General features: G+C 56.3%; 1 protein-coding gene across 1 annotated transcript in view; it reads right to left on the minus strand.

The window, feature by feature from the left end:
- LOC144798635 (cytochrome P450 2C20-like) overlaps window positions 1-14,475 on the minus strand; it is a 190,085-nt gene extending 175,610 nt beyond the window's left edge. The window contains exon 1 of the mRNA XM_078669601.1: window positions 14,190-14,475. Coding sequence (XP_078525727.1) covers window positions 14,190-14,366 — 177 coding nt within the window. The 5' untranslated portion in view covers window positions 14,367-14,475. The remainder of the gene's footprint in view (window positions 1-14,189) is intronic.
- Between the last annotated feature and the right edge of the window lie 1,565 nt (window positions 14,476-16,040).

Genomic DNA, 16,040 nt, shown 5'->3' on the forward strand with positions numbered 1-16,040 from the left:
TCGCGCTATTCGATTTCTGTGCCCCATTCCGGTCAGATATCGGCTGAGGCCATTTTGTGATTGCTGTTGTTTTTTGCTTCCTGTGCCTTCCACGACCAGTCCCCGCCCAGCTCCCGCCTCCCAGCTGACCACTCCTCCCACTGACACCATTTGCCCCGCTCGCCCGCTACAGCGCTGTGACCGTCCTGTTCTCAACAGACACGGTCGCTCCAGACGCTGCTCCCCGCTCCGCCTGCCTGCTGAAGTGCCTCTGCTTCCCCACCTCGCTCTTCCGCAAGTACCCACAGAGTGTGAATTGATCTGCCTTAAGGAAGGAACCTCGTTGTGCATTAGTGTGTCATAGCGCTCCGCCTGCATAACAACGCTGCTATTAATCACCTGGCATCTAGAATATTGTAGCGCTGCTGTTACTATTGTCTGCCTGATCTCACCGGTGCCTTTATTATTAAGATCGCGCTATTCGATTTCTGTGCCCCATTCCGGTCAGATATCGGCTGAGGCCATTTTGTGATTGCTGTTCTTGTTGTTGTTTGCTTCCTGTGCCTTCCACGACCAGTCCCCGCCCAGCTCCCGCCTCCCAGCTGACCACCCCTCGCCCCTCCCCCCTCTCCATCCACTTATGACAGTTGTAGATTCGCGCAGCGTTCACGCGCAGCGTCCGCGCCCCAGCCGCGCCGAAGGTGCGCCAACGGTAAGCCCGTCTACGCCCGTCTGCGCCTGGACCACGCCCAGCGCCAGACCCCCTGGTCCCCGCCTCACCCATCCTCCTCGCGTTATATACGACGCCTCCTCCCTCCTTGCACTCAACCCCGGCCGACTCACTAACTGCGCCCAAGCAGCACCAGGACACACCCATGGACCCTTCACCTGCAACTCTTGCAAATTCACCTGCGTCAAGTCCCAAACCAAATCCACAAACACCAAACAGAGAGCCAACACCAACCACCTCAAATGCATCCTTCTCAACACCCGCTCGGTTCACAAACACGCCATCGACCTTTGGAATCTACTCGACACCATTTCTCCGGACATCGCCTTCCTAACAGAATCCTGGATGAATGCCTCTTCAGCTCCAGACATCACCATAGCCATCCCGGACGGCTACAAGATCATCCGTAAGGACCGCCCCATCCAAACAGGAGGAGGCATCGCCATCGTCCACAAGAACACCATCCGCGTCTCAACCAGCTCAGATGACAACCTCGCTATCGCCGAACACCTTCACTTCCAGATCCACACCGACCCCAAGACAACACTTAGGGGCACCCTCCTTTACAGGCCACCAGGACCCCGTACAAAATTCAGCGAAGACATCACTGACTTTATCACCCCACACGCCCTCCCTTCGGAAGAATACATTCTACTTGGAGACCTCAATTTCCATCTGGAAAAAAGCAACGACAGTAACACCATCACCCTTCTGGACAACCTCGCCAATATCGGACTCAAACAACTTGTTAACACCCCCACACACTATGCAGGACACACACTCGACCCTATCTTCACCTCCAGCAAGCATATCTCCTTCACTCATACCACACCCCTCCACTGAACGGACCACAGCTGCATCCACTTTACTTACAATAAGACCTCGATCCACAACCACCCTCAACCAACGCTGCGAAGAAATTGGAACAAAATCACCATCGACCAGATCTCAACATCGCTTCTTCAAAAAAACCCTACCTATTCAAAGAGCCCCAACAAAGCCGCCATCAACCTCACACAATGGTTAACACAAACCGCCGACAAATTAGCACCCTTTAAAAAACATCAAATCAAGCAAGGAAGCAAGAACGCCCCCTGGTTCAACGATGAACTTAAGATATCCAAGAAGCTCTGTCGCTCCCTTGAGAAAACTGGGAAAGCAGACCCAAACACTATCACCCAAGCCGCCTTCAAAAACGCCACCCGCAAACACCACCAACTAATCCGGACAGCCAAGAAATCAGCACTCAAAGACAGACTAGACAACAATGCCCACAACAGCAAGGAACTTTTCAACATCATCAAAGAATTCACCAACCCCACCGCCAGCTCTAACGACATCACCCCCTCTCAAGTACTCTGCGACTCCCTTGCCTCATTTTTTCATGACAAAATCGCCGACATCCATAACAGCTTCGACAACCAACCTGTAAACCAGTCCACCCCACTCACCTCTAAACCGTTACCTCCTCCGAATATCCTTTTCGAATGGAACCCAATGACCACAGAAGAGACCATTCGCCTGATGAACTCCATCCACTCAGGGTCCCCTACAGACCCATGTCCCCATCACATCTTCAACAAAGCAGACACCATTATCGCACCCCATCTCCGAGATGTCATCAACTGCTCCCTTAACTCCGCCACATTCCCAGAAAGCTGGAAACATGCCGAACTCAGCGCCCTTCTGAAGAAACCCACAGCTGACCCCACCGAACTCAAAAACTACCGTCCCATCTCGCTCCTCCCATTCCCTGCCAAAGTCATTGAGAAAGCTGTCAACAACCAGCTCGCCGCCTTCCTCGAAACGAACAAATCACTCGACTCCTCACAGTCTGGCTTCCGAGCCAAACACAGCACCGAGACCGCCCTCATCGCAGCAACAGACGACATTCGAACACTACTGGACAACGGAGACACAGTCGCCCTTATCCTCCTTGACCTCTCCGCAGCCTTCGACACAGTCTGCCATAGCACCCTGACACAACGCCTCAGAAACATCGGAATTCAAGGAAAAGCATTGGACTGGATCATTTCGTTCCTCGCGGGAAGAACTCAGAGAGTCCGCCTCCCCCCTTTTAAGTCAGAGGCCACCGAAGTCATCTGCGGCGTCCCGCAAGGATCATCTCTCAGCCCCACCCTCTTCAACGTCTACATGAGCCCCCTCGCAACGATTGCACGTCAACACAACCTCAATATCATCTCCTACGCTGATGACACTCAGCTGATCCTCTCACTCACCAAAGACCCAACAACCGCCAAAACCAACCTACACGAAGGGATGAAAGAAGTAGCCGAGTGGATGAAGCACAGCCGTCTGAAACTGAACTCGGACAAAACGGAAGTCCTCATCTTAGGCTCTTCCCCTTCCGCCTGGGACGACTCTTGGTGGCCAACGGCCCTAGGAAAAGCCCCCATACCGACGGACCATGCACGGAACCTGGGCATCATCCTGGACTCCTCACTCTCGATGACTAGACAAGCCAACGCCGTCTCATCTTCATGCTTCAACATCCTACGCATGCTCAAAAAACATTTCACTGGATCCCCACCGAAACAAGAAAAACGGTCACCCACGCACTGGTTACAAGCCGTCTGGACTACGGAAACACCCTTTACGCCGGTACCACCGCGAAACTACAGAAAAAACTCCAACGCATCCAAAATGCTTCAGCCAGGCTCATACTAGACATCCCCCGCACAGACCACATCTCCGCTCACCTGAAAGACCTTCACTGGCTCCCCGTCAATAAGAGAATAACGTTCCGGCTCCTCACCCACGCACACAAAGCCCTATACAAACTTGGACCTGATTGTCTCAACACGCGTCTTTCCTTTTACACGCCCACCCGCGAGCTGCGTTCGTCCAACCAAGCCCTCGCCGCTGTTCCGCGCATCCACAAAGCCACCATGGGAGGAAGATCCTTCTCCTACTTAGCAGCCAAGACCTGGAACTCCCTTCCCATCCACCTCCGCCATACTCAGGATCACCTATCCTTCAGAAAACAACTTAAAACATGGATATTCGATAAGTAAACCTCCCCCCCCTTCCTCAAGCGCCTTGAGACCCCATGGGTATGTAGTGCGCTATATAAATTCTGACTTGACTTGACAGTTGCATTGCTTACTGTGCAGTCACATGGGCACTCTTTCACCCACACAGTGCAGAAGGTTAAAGTACCTGGTACAAAGAAGGTGTACCATTCACATCACAGAACTGAGCGTGAGTAAACTGAGTATTTTCTCAGACAGGTGCTATAGAGAGATGAGGTGTATTGTTGGTGAGTGGTAGTGAGGGAATTCATGGAGAAGGTGGAAAGACTGTTGCACCGTGTGCGACCAGTGCTAGGGTCAGCCCTGGCTGGGAGTGTTAAACCCCCTTAAAGTTCGGGTCTAGTGGATCCCCTGCTTCTGCCTATTATTATTTACATTTGTAGTGCGCTACTATTACCAAAAAGTGTCCTGGGGCTAATAACCATCTGCCTGCAATGTGAGAGAGGGATCCGGGGTTGGGAGAGGAGAGAAGAGAGGGATGGAAGGAAGGGGTAAGAGGAAAGGGGCATGGGTAAACTGCTTAACTCTGCACAAGACCACCAGGGTTTGAAGGGACCCTTGCTGCTCCCGGCCAGGCCAGGTGAGCTTCTAATGTGGCAGCGCGTATTCCTGCGTAGTGGAAGGCCCTTCACAAAGGGTGACTGTTGGACCTGGCCTCGTGGCGTGGTTTGCCTCTGTCCCTCCACACCCTGTGAGCATAGGCCTGTACCCCGCGTCCCCTGCGCAGCCTCCCCGTTAGAGTAGCCTGCACCCCGAGCCTGGTCGCCCTACCCCAGCGAAGCCTAGATCCCCCTGGAACCTCGACCAGGCCTGCCTTCCCCGCTCCGAGCGCCTAACCTTGCATGCCCCACAAGGCCCGGACGCCATCTTCCCTTCCCGACATCCCTGTCTCCCTGGGCCTAGCGTGACCCCGGCCCCCGTGAAACCCAGGCTGCAAAGGCGCGCCAGTCCCGGCTGGGGGGTAAAGGGCTCCCGAGTGAGATAAGCCAGGGAGTTTCGATGGCACCTCCGGCCTCCCCTGAGGGGCTGGTTTCTGTCACACCTTTGGCCCTCCCCTGTGGGCCAGTTTCGATCACCCCTCTGGCCTCCCCGAGGGCTGGCTCCAGACCCGCTGGGCGTCTGGGAATCCCCGGACCCATATTTCAAAGGGATCAAAGAGCCAACCGCCGGACCTCGCCAACGACCAGCCCCCAGGGCAGGAGACCTCTGCCTGCGAGGGTCCGGAGATCAAAGAGCAGAAGGACTGTAACTGGGCCCGCCCGACAACTAGCGGGCAGTTGTATCTTGGACCTGAAGCCCTGCTGATCTGATCGCGGCTAACCCTAAGAAGACTCATCCTGAACCTCTGAGCCCTGCTGACGCTGTCGCGGCTCAAGCTGAAACTTGCAACCATCAGAGCCCTGCTGACGCTGTCGCGGCTCGAGCTGAACTTGTAACCATCGGAGCCCTGCTGACGCTGTCGCGGCTCAAGCTGAACTTGTAACCATCGGAGCCCTGCTGACGCCGTCGCGGCTCGACCTCTAAGACCATCGGAGCCCTGCTGACGCTGTCGCGGCTCAAGCTGAACCTGCACCATCGGAGCCCTGCTGACGCTGTCGCGGCTCGACCTCTAAGACCATCCGAGCCCAGCTGACCCCGTCGCGGCTCGAGGAGTACTCTGGTCCGGCTGGACCATCGAGACCACCATCACGACCGAGCCAACTCGACGGAGGTGAGGCAGTCAGAACGACCATCATCCCGTGCCCCCCGGCTCGAGGATTGAGAGCTGTGCGTAGGGTACGCCTCGTACTGACCCAGAGACTAAAAGACTGTCCCGCTTCCCCCTTCCCGAATCCCCTAAGACTTTGTGGTCCCTTGACCACTGTGTATATAAGAGTGCTTCCTTCGTTATTTGCTTATATAAAGATCTTGTTGCTAAAACCCACTGGTGTGGTGTCTGTTCGTAGTGTGGTGTGAGCTCAGTGTGTACGATCCTAGACCCGAAGTCCTCCCCGGTGAGGACCTCACAATCAAGACTCGGCAAGTTCTGTGGGAGAGGTGGGTCTTGGGGTGTCCGGGTGAGCACAACCTGGCCTTCTGAGATTGCCCCTTCTAACATTGGTGGCAGCGTCGCGATAAGAACCTACGTCTAGGGATCGTACAGTATTGACACACTACCCGAACGAAGAAGCAGCCATGAGCGTCACGACCGACAAGACCACCTTCCAGATGGAGCGTCTGGGAGACTATTCGCACCGAGAGCTCAAGCAATTCTGCAAAGATCTCCGTATCCCGTCAACGGGATTAAACACCAAAGAGGACTTCCAACAAGCTCTAACAGCCTGGGTGGAGGCCGGAGCACAACCTCCAGCACCGACAGAAGCCGATGGAGGGGGAGCCCCCCTGATCGAAACCCACGCCCCAGAGCGAGAAAGAACAGAGTCCCCGACGCGGACTCCCAGCACGGAGAGAGGTCTGTCTCGAGAAGAAATGACCGACCGAGAACGCAACCGAAACCACGAACTAGAACTAGCCCGTCTGAAAATGGAAGGAGAACTCAAGCTGGCCGAGAAAAAGCTAGCCATCGAGCAGCTGCGGCTGCAAGGAGAACTGGAGGAGAAGAAGCTCCAACGAGAACACGACGGAAAGAAGCTCCAGCTGGAGCACGAGCGCAGCATATTGGAAATAGAACTAAAGGCCCGGAACGAAGGCAACAAAACAGCAGCGACCCGAGAGGCCGTCCCCCCGGTGGAACCAAAGGTCCACATCCCCAAGGACGTGGTCAGGGAATATTATAAAAACGATGACATCCAGCAATGGTTCAAGGCCTACGAGGTCGCCATGACCTCCCACCGAGTTCCGCAGAAAGATTGGGGAGCCGGGCTGTGGGGTCGATTCCTGAGTGAGGGGAGAGACACCCTACTCGACCTACCGTCTGCCGAACAGACCTCCTACAGCCACATGAAAGAGGCCCTCCTCACAAGGTACGGGCTCACCCCAGAAATGTACCGCCAACGCTTCAGAGACTGTAAGAAGATCCCTGGCACCACCTGGGTGGAATATGTCAATTTCTACAGCCGGGCCCTGGAAGGGTGGATCAAGGGCAGCAAAGTATCCACCTTCGAGGGGCTCATCGACCTCATTGCATATGAACATTTGTCCCTGAATTGCTTTGTGGAACTCCGACAGCACCTCCTGGACAGCAAGTTGGCTGACCCCCGGAAACTGGCCGTCGAGGCCGATCGCTGGGTGAGCACCAGAGTCCCCCGGGGGCCCGGGGGAGATTCTGGCCGAAATGAACAGGGGTCATCCCGCCAGAGGGGAGGGGGGAACCAGAACAGAGAGAGGGGTTCCCAGGTAGGGTCCCCGCGTAGTCCCCCCAGAAACCAGCCCGGCACCTCGCCTCCCACAGCGCGCGCAGGGTTTCCCCCAGCTAAGCCAGGGCCCGAGTCAGCCAAGCCTGCTACCATTGCCAGCAACCAGGGCACTATGCCAATGACCCCCGCTGCCCTTTGTTCAAGAAACCTGCCGCTGCAGGCCCCCCAGCGCGCCACATCACCTCAGTAGCCCTAGAAGAAGAGGAGGGAGAAGAGGAGTTTGAGGGCGCAGACCCCGCGGCTATGATGTTAGTCTCCCTGGGGAATAGGGAAATGGCCCCCGGAGCTCCCCTACCCGACAATACAGAGAAGTACCGACAGCAGGTGACTGTCAATGGCCATCACATAGGGGCGCTCCGAGACACTGGGGCCAGCATCACCGCCGTCAAACGGCACCTCGTCACCGAGGCCCAGATTGTTCCCCACATCTCCTGCAGGATGATCGCAGCTGATAACTCCGTCCGCACCTGCCGGATAGCTCAAGTCCCGTTCGAATGGGGGGGGCGTCTCTGGGGAGTTACGAGTGGCAGTCGGCTCAGACATGCCTGGGGACTGCCTGCTCGGCAACGATCTCGAGAGCTCCCCATGGCAGCGGGTTGAGAAAAGGACCCACCTGGAGATGGTGGCCCTGCCCGAGTGGGCCTGTGTGAGCACCCGGTCGATGACCGCCCGAAGGGGCGACCTTAGAGGCAGCACCGGCGACCCCTGAGGACCCCGAGGTCCCTGAACCCTCCGAGACCCCTGAGCGGTTCCCCGGAGAGAGCTTCCCCCCCGACGCAGGCCCCCTCAGCCCTGGCGTCGAACCAACCCCGAGCCTGGACGACCTTCCCGAGAAGAATTCTGCCTAGAGCAGACCTCCTGTCCCTCCTTGGTTGGGCCGCGGCAGCCGGCCGCCGCCCAGGCCGCCGGTGACCAGTCCGGCTCCCACTTGGTATATTGGGAAAACGGCCTCTTATACAGCGAGCAAAAGTCCGCCGAACTAGGGTCCGGCCGAGTGCTGGTGGTCCCCCTACGCTTCCGCGGCTTCCTCCTGAACCTGGCCCATGATGTGCCCCTGGCGGGACACTTGGGCCAAGACAAAACGTACCATCGCCTGGTCACCCACTTCTACTGGCCGGGCATGCGCTCCGATGTGGAAGCCCACTGTAAGTCCTGCCCCACATGTCAGTCCAGCGGAAAGAGCGGAGGGAAGCGCAAGGCTCCTCTCCAACCCTTCCCCGTGGTCAGTACCCCCTTTGAGAGGGTGGGAATCGACATCGTGGGCCCTCTCGACCCCCAGACCTCCTTGGGTCACCGATTTATCCTGGTGCTGGTGGACCATGCCACCCGATACCCCGAAGCCATTCCCCTCCGAACGGTGACCGCCCCCGTAGTGGGACGGGCCCTCATGGCCATCTTCTCCCGGGTGGGATTCCCCCGAGAAGTCGTCAGCGACCGAGGGACACACTTCATCTCAAAATACATGAAGTCCCTGTGGCAACAATGTGGGGTGACGTACAAATTCACCACCCCATATCACCCCCAGGGTAACGGTCTGGTGGAGCGATTCAACCGGACCCTCAAGGGAATGATCATGGGTCTCGAAGAGCCCCTGAGGCGTAAGTGGGACGTCCTCCTTCCCTGTCTCCTCTTCGCATACCGCGAAGTCCCCCAGAAGGCCCTGGGGTTCAGCCCCTTCGAGCTGCTCTACGGGCACCCCGTCCGGGGACCCCTCACCCTGGTCAAGGAAGGGTGGGAGACGGCGGCCCCAGCGCCCCCTCCCGATGTGTTTCGATACATTCTGGCCCTCCGGAACCAGACGAGGAAGTTCCGAGAACTGGCCGAGGCCAACCTCGAGACCAGCCAGGAAGAGATGAAACGGTGGTATGACCAGAATGCCACTCTGGTCGAGTTTCAGCCCGGACAGCGGGTCTGGGTGATGGCCCCCGTAGAGCCCTGTGCCCTGCAAGACAAGTGGACAGGGCCCTTCAAGGTGGTTGAACGAAAGAGTCAGGTGACCTATCTCATTGATGTAGAGTCCCCCCGGAACCCCTTGCGGGTCCTTCACGTAAACCGCCTCAAGCCCCACTTCGCCCGGTCCGAGTTGAGTTTACTCCTCGCCACGGACGATGGGGAAGAAGAAGAAACGGAGCCTCTCCCCGTTCTCCTGTCCACGAAAGAAAAAGATGGCTCCGTAGAGGGGGTGAGTCTCTTCTCCTCCCTCTCTCCCGAGCAGCGCGAGGACTGTCGCCAGTTGTTGGGACAGTTCTCGGACCTCTTCTCCCTCACCCCCGGCGTCACCAACTGGTGCGTCCACGACGTGGACACCGGGGATAGTCCACCAGTACGGCACAGAGCCTACCGCGTCCCTGACCGAGTCCGGGCCTGCATCAAGGCCGAGGTATCAAAGATGCTAGCTATCGGGGTGGTCGAAGCCTCTGACAGCCCATGGGCTAGCCCCGTGGTCCTGGTTCCGAAGGCAGCCGCCCCCGGTGCTGTTCCCGAGCTGAGGTTCTGCGTCGACTACCGCGGGCTCAACGCAGTCACCAGAACCGATGCGCACCCCATCCCCCGAGCCGACGAGCTTATCGATCGCCTCGGGGCTGCTCGCTTCCTTAGCACGTTCGACCTGACCAGTGGATACTGACAGATCGCCCTCACCGAGGGAGCTAAGGAAAGGTCCGCTTTTTCCACCCCGGATGGTCACTACCATTTCCGGGTGATGCCCTTCGGGATGAAGAATGCCCCCGCCACCTTCCAGAGGCTGGTGAACCAGGTCAGCGCTGCATATCTGGACGATATCGCAGTATACAGTTTCCACTGGCCTGAGCACCTCCAGCACCTCTGGGAGGTGCTGACCGCCCTGAGAAAGGCTGGTCTCACCATTAAGGCAAGCAAGTGCCAGATCGGACAAGGGTCCGTAATCTACCTCGGGCACCAGGTCGGAAGCGGCCTCGTAGCCCCCCTCCAGCCCAAGATCGATGCCATCGTGGCCTGGGAGGCCCCCACGACCCAGACGGAAGTGCGGGCGTTCCTAGGGCTCACGGGGTACTACCGCCGGTTCATTAAGAGTTACGGCAGCATCGTAGCCCCCCTCACGGAGTTAACCTCCAAAACCAGCCGAAGAACGTCAGCTGGACCTCCGCCTGCCAAGAGGCGTTCGAAACGTTGAAAGACGCCATGTGCACCGCCCCCATCCTACAGGCCCCCGACTACTCCCGAGAGTTTGTCGTCCAGACGGACGCGTCCGAGCATGGCATCGGAGCTGTCCTGTCCCAGGTGAACGAGAACGGCCTAGACCAACCAGTGGCATTCATTAGCCGAAGGATACTCCCTCGCAAACAAAGGTGGAGCACCATCGAGCGGGAGGCCTTCGCGGTGGTTTGGGCCCTGAAGAAGCTGAGGCCCTACCTGTTCGGTACTCACTTCCGGGTCCAGACCGACCACCGACCCCTCCGGTGGCTAATGCAGATGAGAGGGGAGAATCCCAAATTGCTGCGCTGGTCCATCTCCCTCCAGGGGATGGACTTCACTGTTGAGCACCGGCCTGGCTCTGACCACGCCAACGCAGACGGCCTGTCCCGATTCTTCCGCCTCAGCGAAGAGAACCCCCAAGAGGATGGGTAGTTCTCCCCGCCTTCAGCTGGGGGGGGACGCGTGTTGGACCCGGCCTCGTGGCGTGGTTCGCCTCTGTCCCTCCACACCCTGTGAGCATAGGCCTGTGCCCCGCGTCCCCTGCGCAGCCTCCCCGTTAGTGTAGCCTGCACCCCGAGCCTGGTCGCCCTACCCCAGCGAAGCCTAGATCCCCCTGGAACCTCGACCAGGCCTGCCTTCCCCGCTCCACTCCCGGCTCCGAGCGCCTAACCTTGCATGCCCCACAAGGCCCGGACGCCATCTTCCCTTCCCGACATCCCTGTCTCCCTGGGCCTAGCGTGAACCCGGCCCCAGTGAAACCCAGGCTCCAAAGGCGCGCCAGTCCCGGCTGGGGGGTAAAGGGCTCCCGAGTGAGATAAGCCAGGGAGTTTCGATGGCACCTCCGGCCTCCCCTGAGGGGCTGGTTTCTGTCACACCTTTGGCCCTCCCCTGTGGGCCAGTTTCGATCACCCCTCTGGCCTCCCCGAGGGCTGGCTCCAGACCCGCTGGGCGTCTGGGAATCCCCGGACCCATCTTTCAAAGGGATCAAAGAGCCAACCGCCGGACCTCGCCAACGACCAGCCCCCAGTGCAGGAGACCTCTGCCTGCGAGGGTCCGGAGATCAAAGAGCAGAAGGACTATAACTGGGCCCGCCCGACAACTAGCGGGCAGTTGTATCTTGGACCTGAAGCCCTGCTGATCTGATCGCGGCTAACCCTAAGAAGACTCATCCTGAACCTCTGAGCCCTGCTGACGCTGTCGCGGCTCAAGCTGAAACTTGCAACCATCGGAGCCCTGCTGACGCGGTCGCGGCTCGAGCTGAACTTGTAACCATCGGAGCCCTGCTGACGCTGTCGCGGCTCAAGCTGAACTTGTAACCATCGGAGCCCTGCTGACGCCGTCGCGGCTCGACCTCTAAGACCATCGGAGCCCTGCTGACGCTGTCGCGGCTCAAGCTGAACCTGCACCATCGGAGCCCTGCTGACGCTGTCGCGGCTCGACCTCTAAGACCATCCGAGCCCAGCTGACCCCGTCGCGGCTCGAGGAGTACTCTGGTCCGGCTGGACCATCGAGACCACCATCACGACCGAGCCAACTCGACGGAGGTGAGGCAGTCAGAACGACCATCATCCCGTGCCCCCCGGCTCGAGGATTGAGAGCTGTGCGTAGGGTACGCCTCGTACTGACCCAGAGACTAAAAGACTGTCCCGCTTCCCCCTTCCCGAATCCCCTAAGACTTTGTGGTCCCTTGACCACTGTGTATATAAGAGTGCTTCCTTCGTTATTTGCTTATATAAAGATCTTGTTGCTAAAACCCACTGGTGTGGTGTCTGTTTGTAGTGTGGTGTGAGCTCAGTGTGTACGATCCTAGACCCGAAGTCCTCCCCGGTGAGGACCTTACAATCAAGACTCGGCAAGTTCTGTGGGAGAGGTGGGTCTTGGGGTGTCCGGGTGAGCACAACCTGGCCTTCTGAGATTGCCCCTTTTAACAGTGACTAGACATCTTTCTGGTGTTAATTGCTGTATTTTGGGTATAAACTGGTACTGATGGGGTGAAAGCTTTCCTCAGTGTTACTGTGTTTAAAAAATTTCAAAATAACGCAGCAATGCTATCTCAAAATACGCAGCATTACAGAACATTATTTAAATTTTCTACTCAAACAATTTAGTCAAGCCTGTCGCATAACTTGGTCCTCATCTGCATCATAATTCCAGTAGCCCTGCCTAGTGTTTTAGCAATTTGTCAGGAGGGGGTCCTTACGCCTGTAAATGTTGACAGGGGGGTCTTGGAATCCAAAAGTTTGAAGACCTCTGCACTAAGGTCTGAAGTTTACATCTAACCTCTTTTCGTTGTGCCAACCTTTCACAATGAGTGTACATACTTCAGAATACCATAAAACATATGATCAAACTGTTTTGGATAAGGGGAATGAGAGACAAATCAGAGCTGGCTGGCCTCATTTGCTCCCTTTCTAATCACATTCGGTATCACGAGATTGATCTGTCAAGACCAATATTGCACTTTTTATCTCACTGTTTTGAGGAAACCTAAGAGTCCTGTATGCTTACCGATATGTACATACAAAGGGATTCATACAAAAATGTATGGCAAGGCCTCACATACCATTGAGAGTCATGCTGAATCATTGGACTGACACACTGGCAAGAGAATACATGTGACTCAAGAATACACTAGTAGAGAGTGGACTTCCTGTACTACCAGGATGCACATATTGGGGTAGTGGTGTGTGTGATCCATTGCATAGGTATAAAAAAGGTCCGACACCTTCCCAGTTAATTTCAAATAGGTCAAACTGACATAACAGGCCATAAAAGCATTCATATTTTGAAATTGTGCCACTGCACTCGTTACACGTCTGGGAAAACACTGCAAATCATATTGTGGGTGTGGTTCCTACCGTGTACAACAAGAACATGCTGTATCCATTCATTTTGTCTTATCCTAAACTAATTAGAAGAGGTGCCCGATGAATGAGTTCAAGGGAAAGAACCGTGCTGTTCAACTCTAATGAGAGAGGTACTCAGATTATAAAGAGTCATGTGTATGCCAAAAGTTAGATGCTCGTGTGGGGTAATGCAGTCAAGAACGCCCGCATATACTAAATCACCTACAGTCAAATCTGGAGTTTCCTTCATGGATTAAAAAACACTTGTAGGGCGCACGAGTGCATGAATCGAACCGAAAAACACTGCAGTTGACCCAATTGTGAAAGCAAACATTTTAGTTAATCCCCACTGTCCATCCCCACAGGTCCCTGAAAAAATATGAATATACTAAGAAAGCTACTCTGGGCGCAAGTACAGTTTTGCAAACATATACTTTTGTCAGGCAGACAGATACTTTTTTGGGCAGCATATATGTTAACATATTTATTCTTGGAGTCTGTGTGGCTCTTGTCTTTACTTCCACATGCTACTGCATAAATAACGTCCTTACAAGCGACTATGACCAATATGCAGATTGGAACCAATGTATTTAACAAACGCTAACGGATATATTACGCCGAACGGTCACTAAGTCGACCTAGTTTCCACTTCATTCTAGTACTCGAAGGTATTAAGTTATGGATTGGTCTAGTGAAACTACAAGTACCATAATGCAACGATGATGTGCGCTGACCAGTCATAGCTCACTAGCCGTACTATGCAATTTGAATTGTTCTATTAAACCAGTTAGTCTACCAGACTAACCAGACTAACTGGTTTAATAGCTTTGAAGTGTCGCAGTAAAACACAATGCTGTTAACCACTATCGTGCTCGGCGGGTTTCTAAATAACGAATTATTAACTAATAGTACTTGTACTATCAAAATTGGACCGTAACTGTCCCTCCAGGATTAAAACGTGTTGCACAAGTACAAGACCCCTGGGACCGTTGCACTAGCCCACCGACCAGCCTTCCGCAGTGTCTAAAGTAGTGCGTCTGTATTTACTTGCCTTTGCAAAGGCCTTCACGGGGTCACTCGGGTTCAGCTGGAGCACGTTTCCCAGGAAGGGCAGCGGGACGGGCCCTGGGGGTCGCCGGTGCGAGGGATACCACAGCCTCCGGAGCTCCAGCAGCAGCAGGAGGACGGCTCCGCCAAGCAGCACCGATACCCAGGTCGAACACTCCATGCTCCCAACGAGAGAAGTCACCCCGAGTCCTCCTGGCGTAAGAACATCCTGTGCGCAGGCGCGCCACAGCCTGCAGTGCGAAGTTTAGAACCTAGCCCAGCCAGGAAGGCCGCGGGCGAAATGTAAATATCACAGCGCGAGGCGAGCAGGGCACTACGCGAAGTCGGAAGAAATAGCAAGAAATAGCGTCTGGATTGCTAACTGCAGGCTGTCAAGGTGGGCCCTCCCAATGGGACGCACTGCCTGCGCCACACCTTGGAGTCGTGGTAGCTGTTCAAATGTCATTCTCAGGCCCCTCTTGGAAGTTCACTCATTGTAAATTTTTGTTGTTGTTTTTTTCAATATATATTTTTTTCCCCTGTACATTTCTCTCTCCTGCGTGCTTTGTTGGATTTCGTGTTTATGAAATCTTCATTTTTAGTTTGTAATGTGGTATTGTGTTTCCACTGTTCTCTTGTAACGTAACTGGCTCTATTGTACAGCGCTCTGTCACCTTCGGGTAATGTCAGCGCTTTATAAACGTGCACTATGTTAGACGGGGACCGGGAGGGCCGGCCGAGCACAGTGATCGCACAGACAGGTAACTTCCCCCCCACAGATGGACACCACACAAAGATTAGGGTAACACCTTTTATAGGCACTTCGGGTAGTAGTGTGGTACGATACAAGGCGATCAGGACACGATGATCCTCTCAATTCTAGTCTCTAGTAAGGGAAGGGGGTAGCGGGACAGTCTTGGTACCCACGGGTACGGGTGTGTAACGGTGATAGCTCACAATCCTCGAGCTCGGTGTTCGGATGGGTCAGACCGCGGCAGCGCCGGCAGGTCCCGAAGAGGTCGTAGGTGGCAACGGGCCGCGGCAGCGCCAGCAGGTCCCAACGAGGATGAAGGTTACAACGGGTCGCGGCAGCGCCAGCAGGTCCCACGAGAATGCAGGTTGCAACGGGCCGCGGCAGCGCCAGCAGGTCCCAACGAGGATGGAGGTTACAACGGGCCGCGGCAGCGCCAGCAGGTCCCACGAGGATGCAGGTTGCAACGGGCCGCGGCAGCGCCAGCAGGTCCCAACGAGGATGAAGGTTACAACGGGCCGCGGCAGCGCCAGCAGGTCCCACGAGGATGAAGGTTACAGAGGGCCGCGGCAGCGCCAGCAGGCAGGACAATAGTTCACAAGGCAGGGCTGTGGCAGCGCCAACAGTCCGTCAAGGATGAGTTCGTCGCGGTGTCTCTCGACTCCAGGATACAACTGCCTTCCTGTCCTGGGGCCGCCCCAGTTATAGGTCTGGCGCCCTTTGATGTCCGGACCCTCGCTCTTGGAGGTCGGGAGGTCCGGGATGAGGGAGTCCAGACACCCAGCAGGGGGCGGAGCCAGCGCCCGAGGAGGCTGGGGGTGCTCGGCACCTGGCGGGGGAGAGCCATCGACACTTCGTACTCCCATTGACCTGCCAAGTGGGCCGTTCACCTCCTGGGTGGAGGGTGGTGCCGGGATGTCGGGGCCTGGCCAGGCCCAGGGTTGGGGTCGGGCTGAGGCCGCGCGGCCGCGTGGTGCCGTGTCCAAGATGGCGGCTGGGCCGGGCAATGGTGCTGACGGTGGCCCGGGCCCTGTCCTGCGGGGAGGGAGCGAGCCCTTCATGTGGCCTGTTCCAACATGCGTCCCCCCCAGCTGAAGGCGGGGA

This window comes from Lissotriton helveticus, chromosome 12, assembly GCF_964261635.1.
Source record: "Lissotriton helveticus chromosome 12, aLisHel1.1, whole genome shotgun sequence".
Lineage (NCBI taxonomy): Eukaryota > Metazoa > Chordata > Amphibia > Caudata > Salamandridae > Lissotriton > Lissotriton helveticus.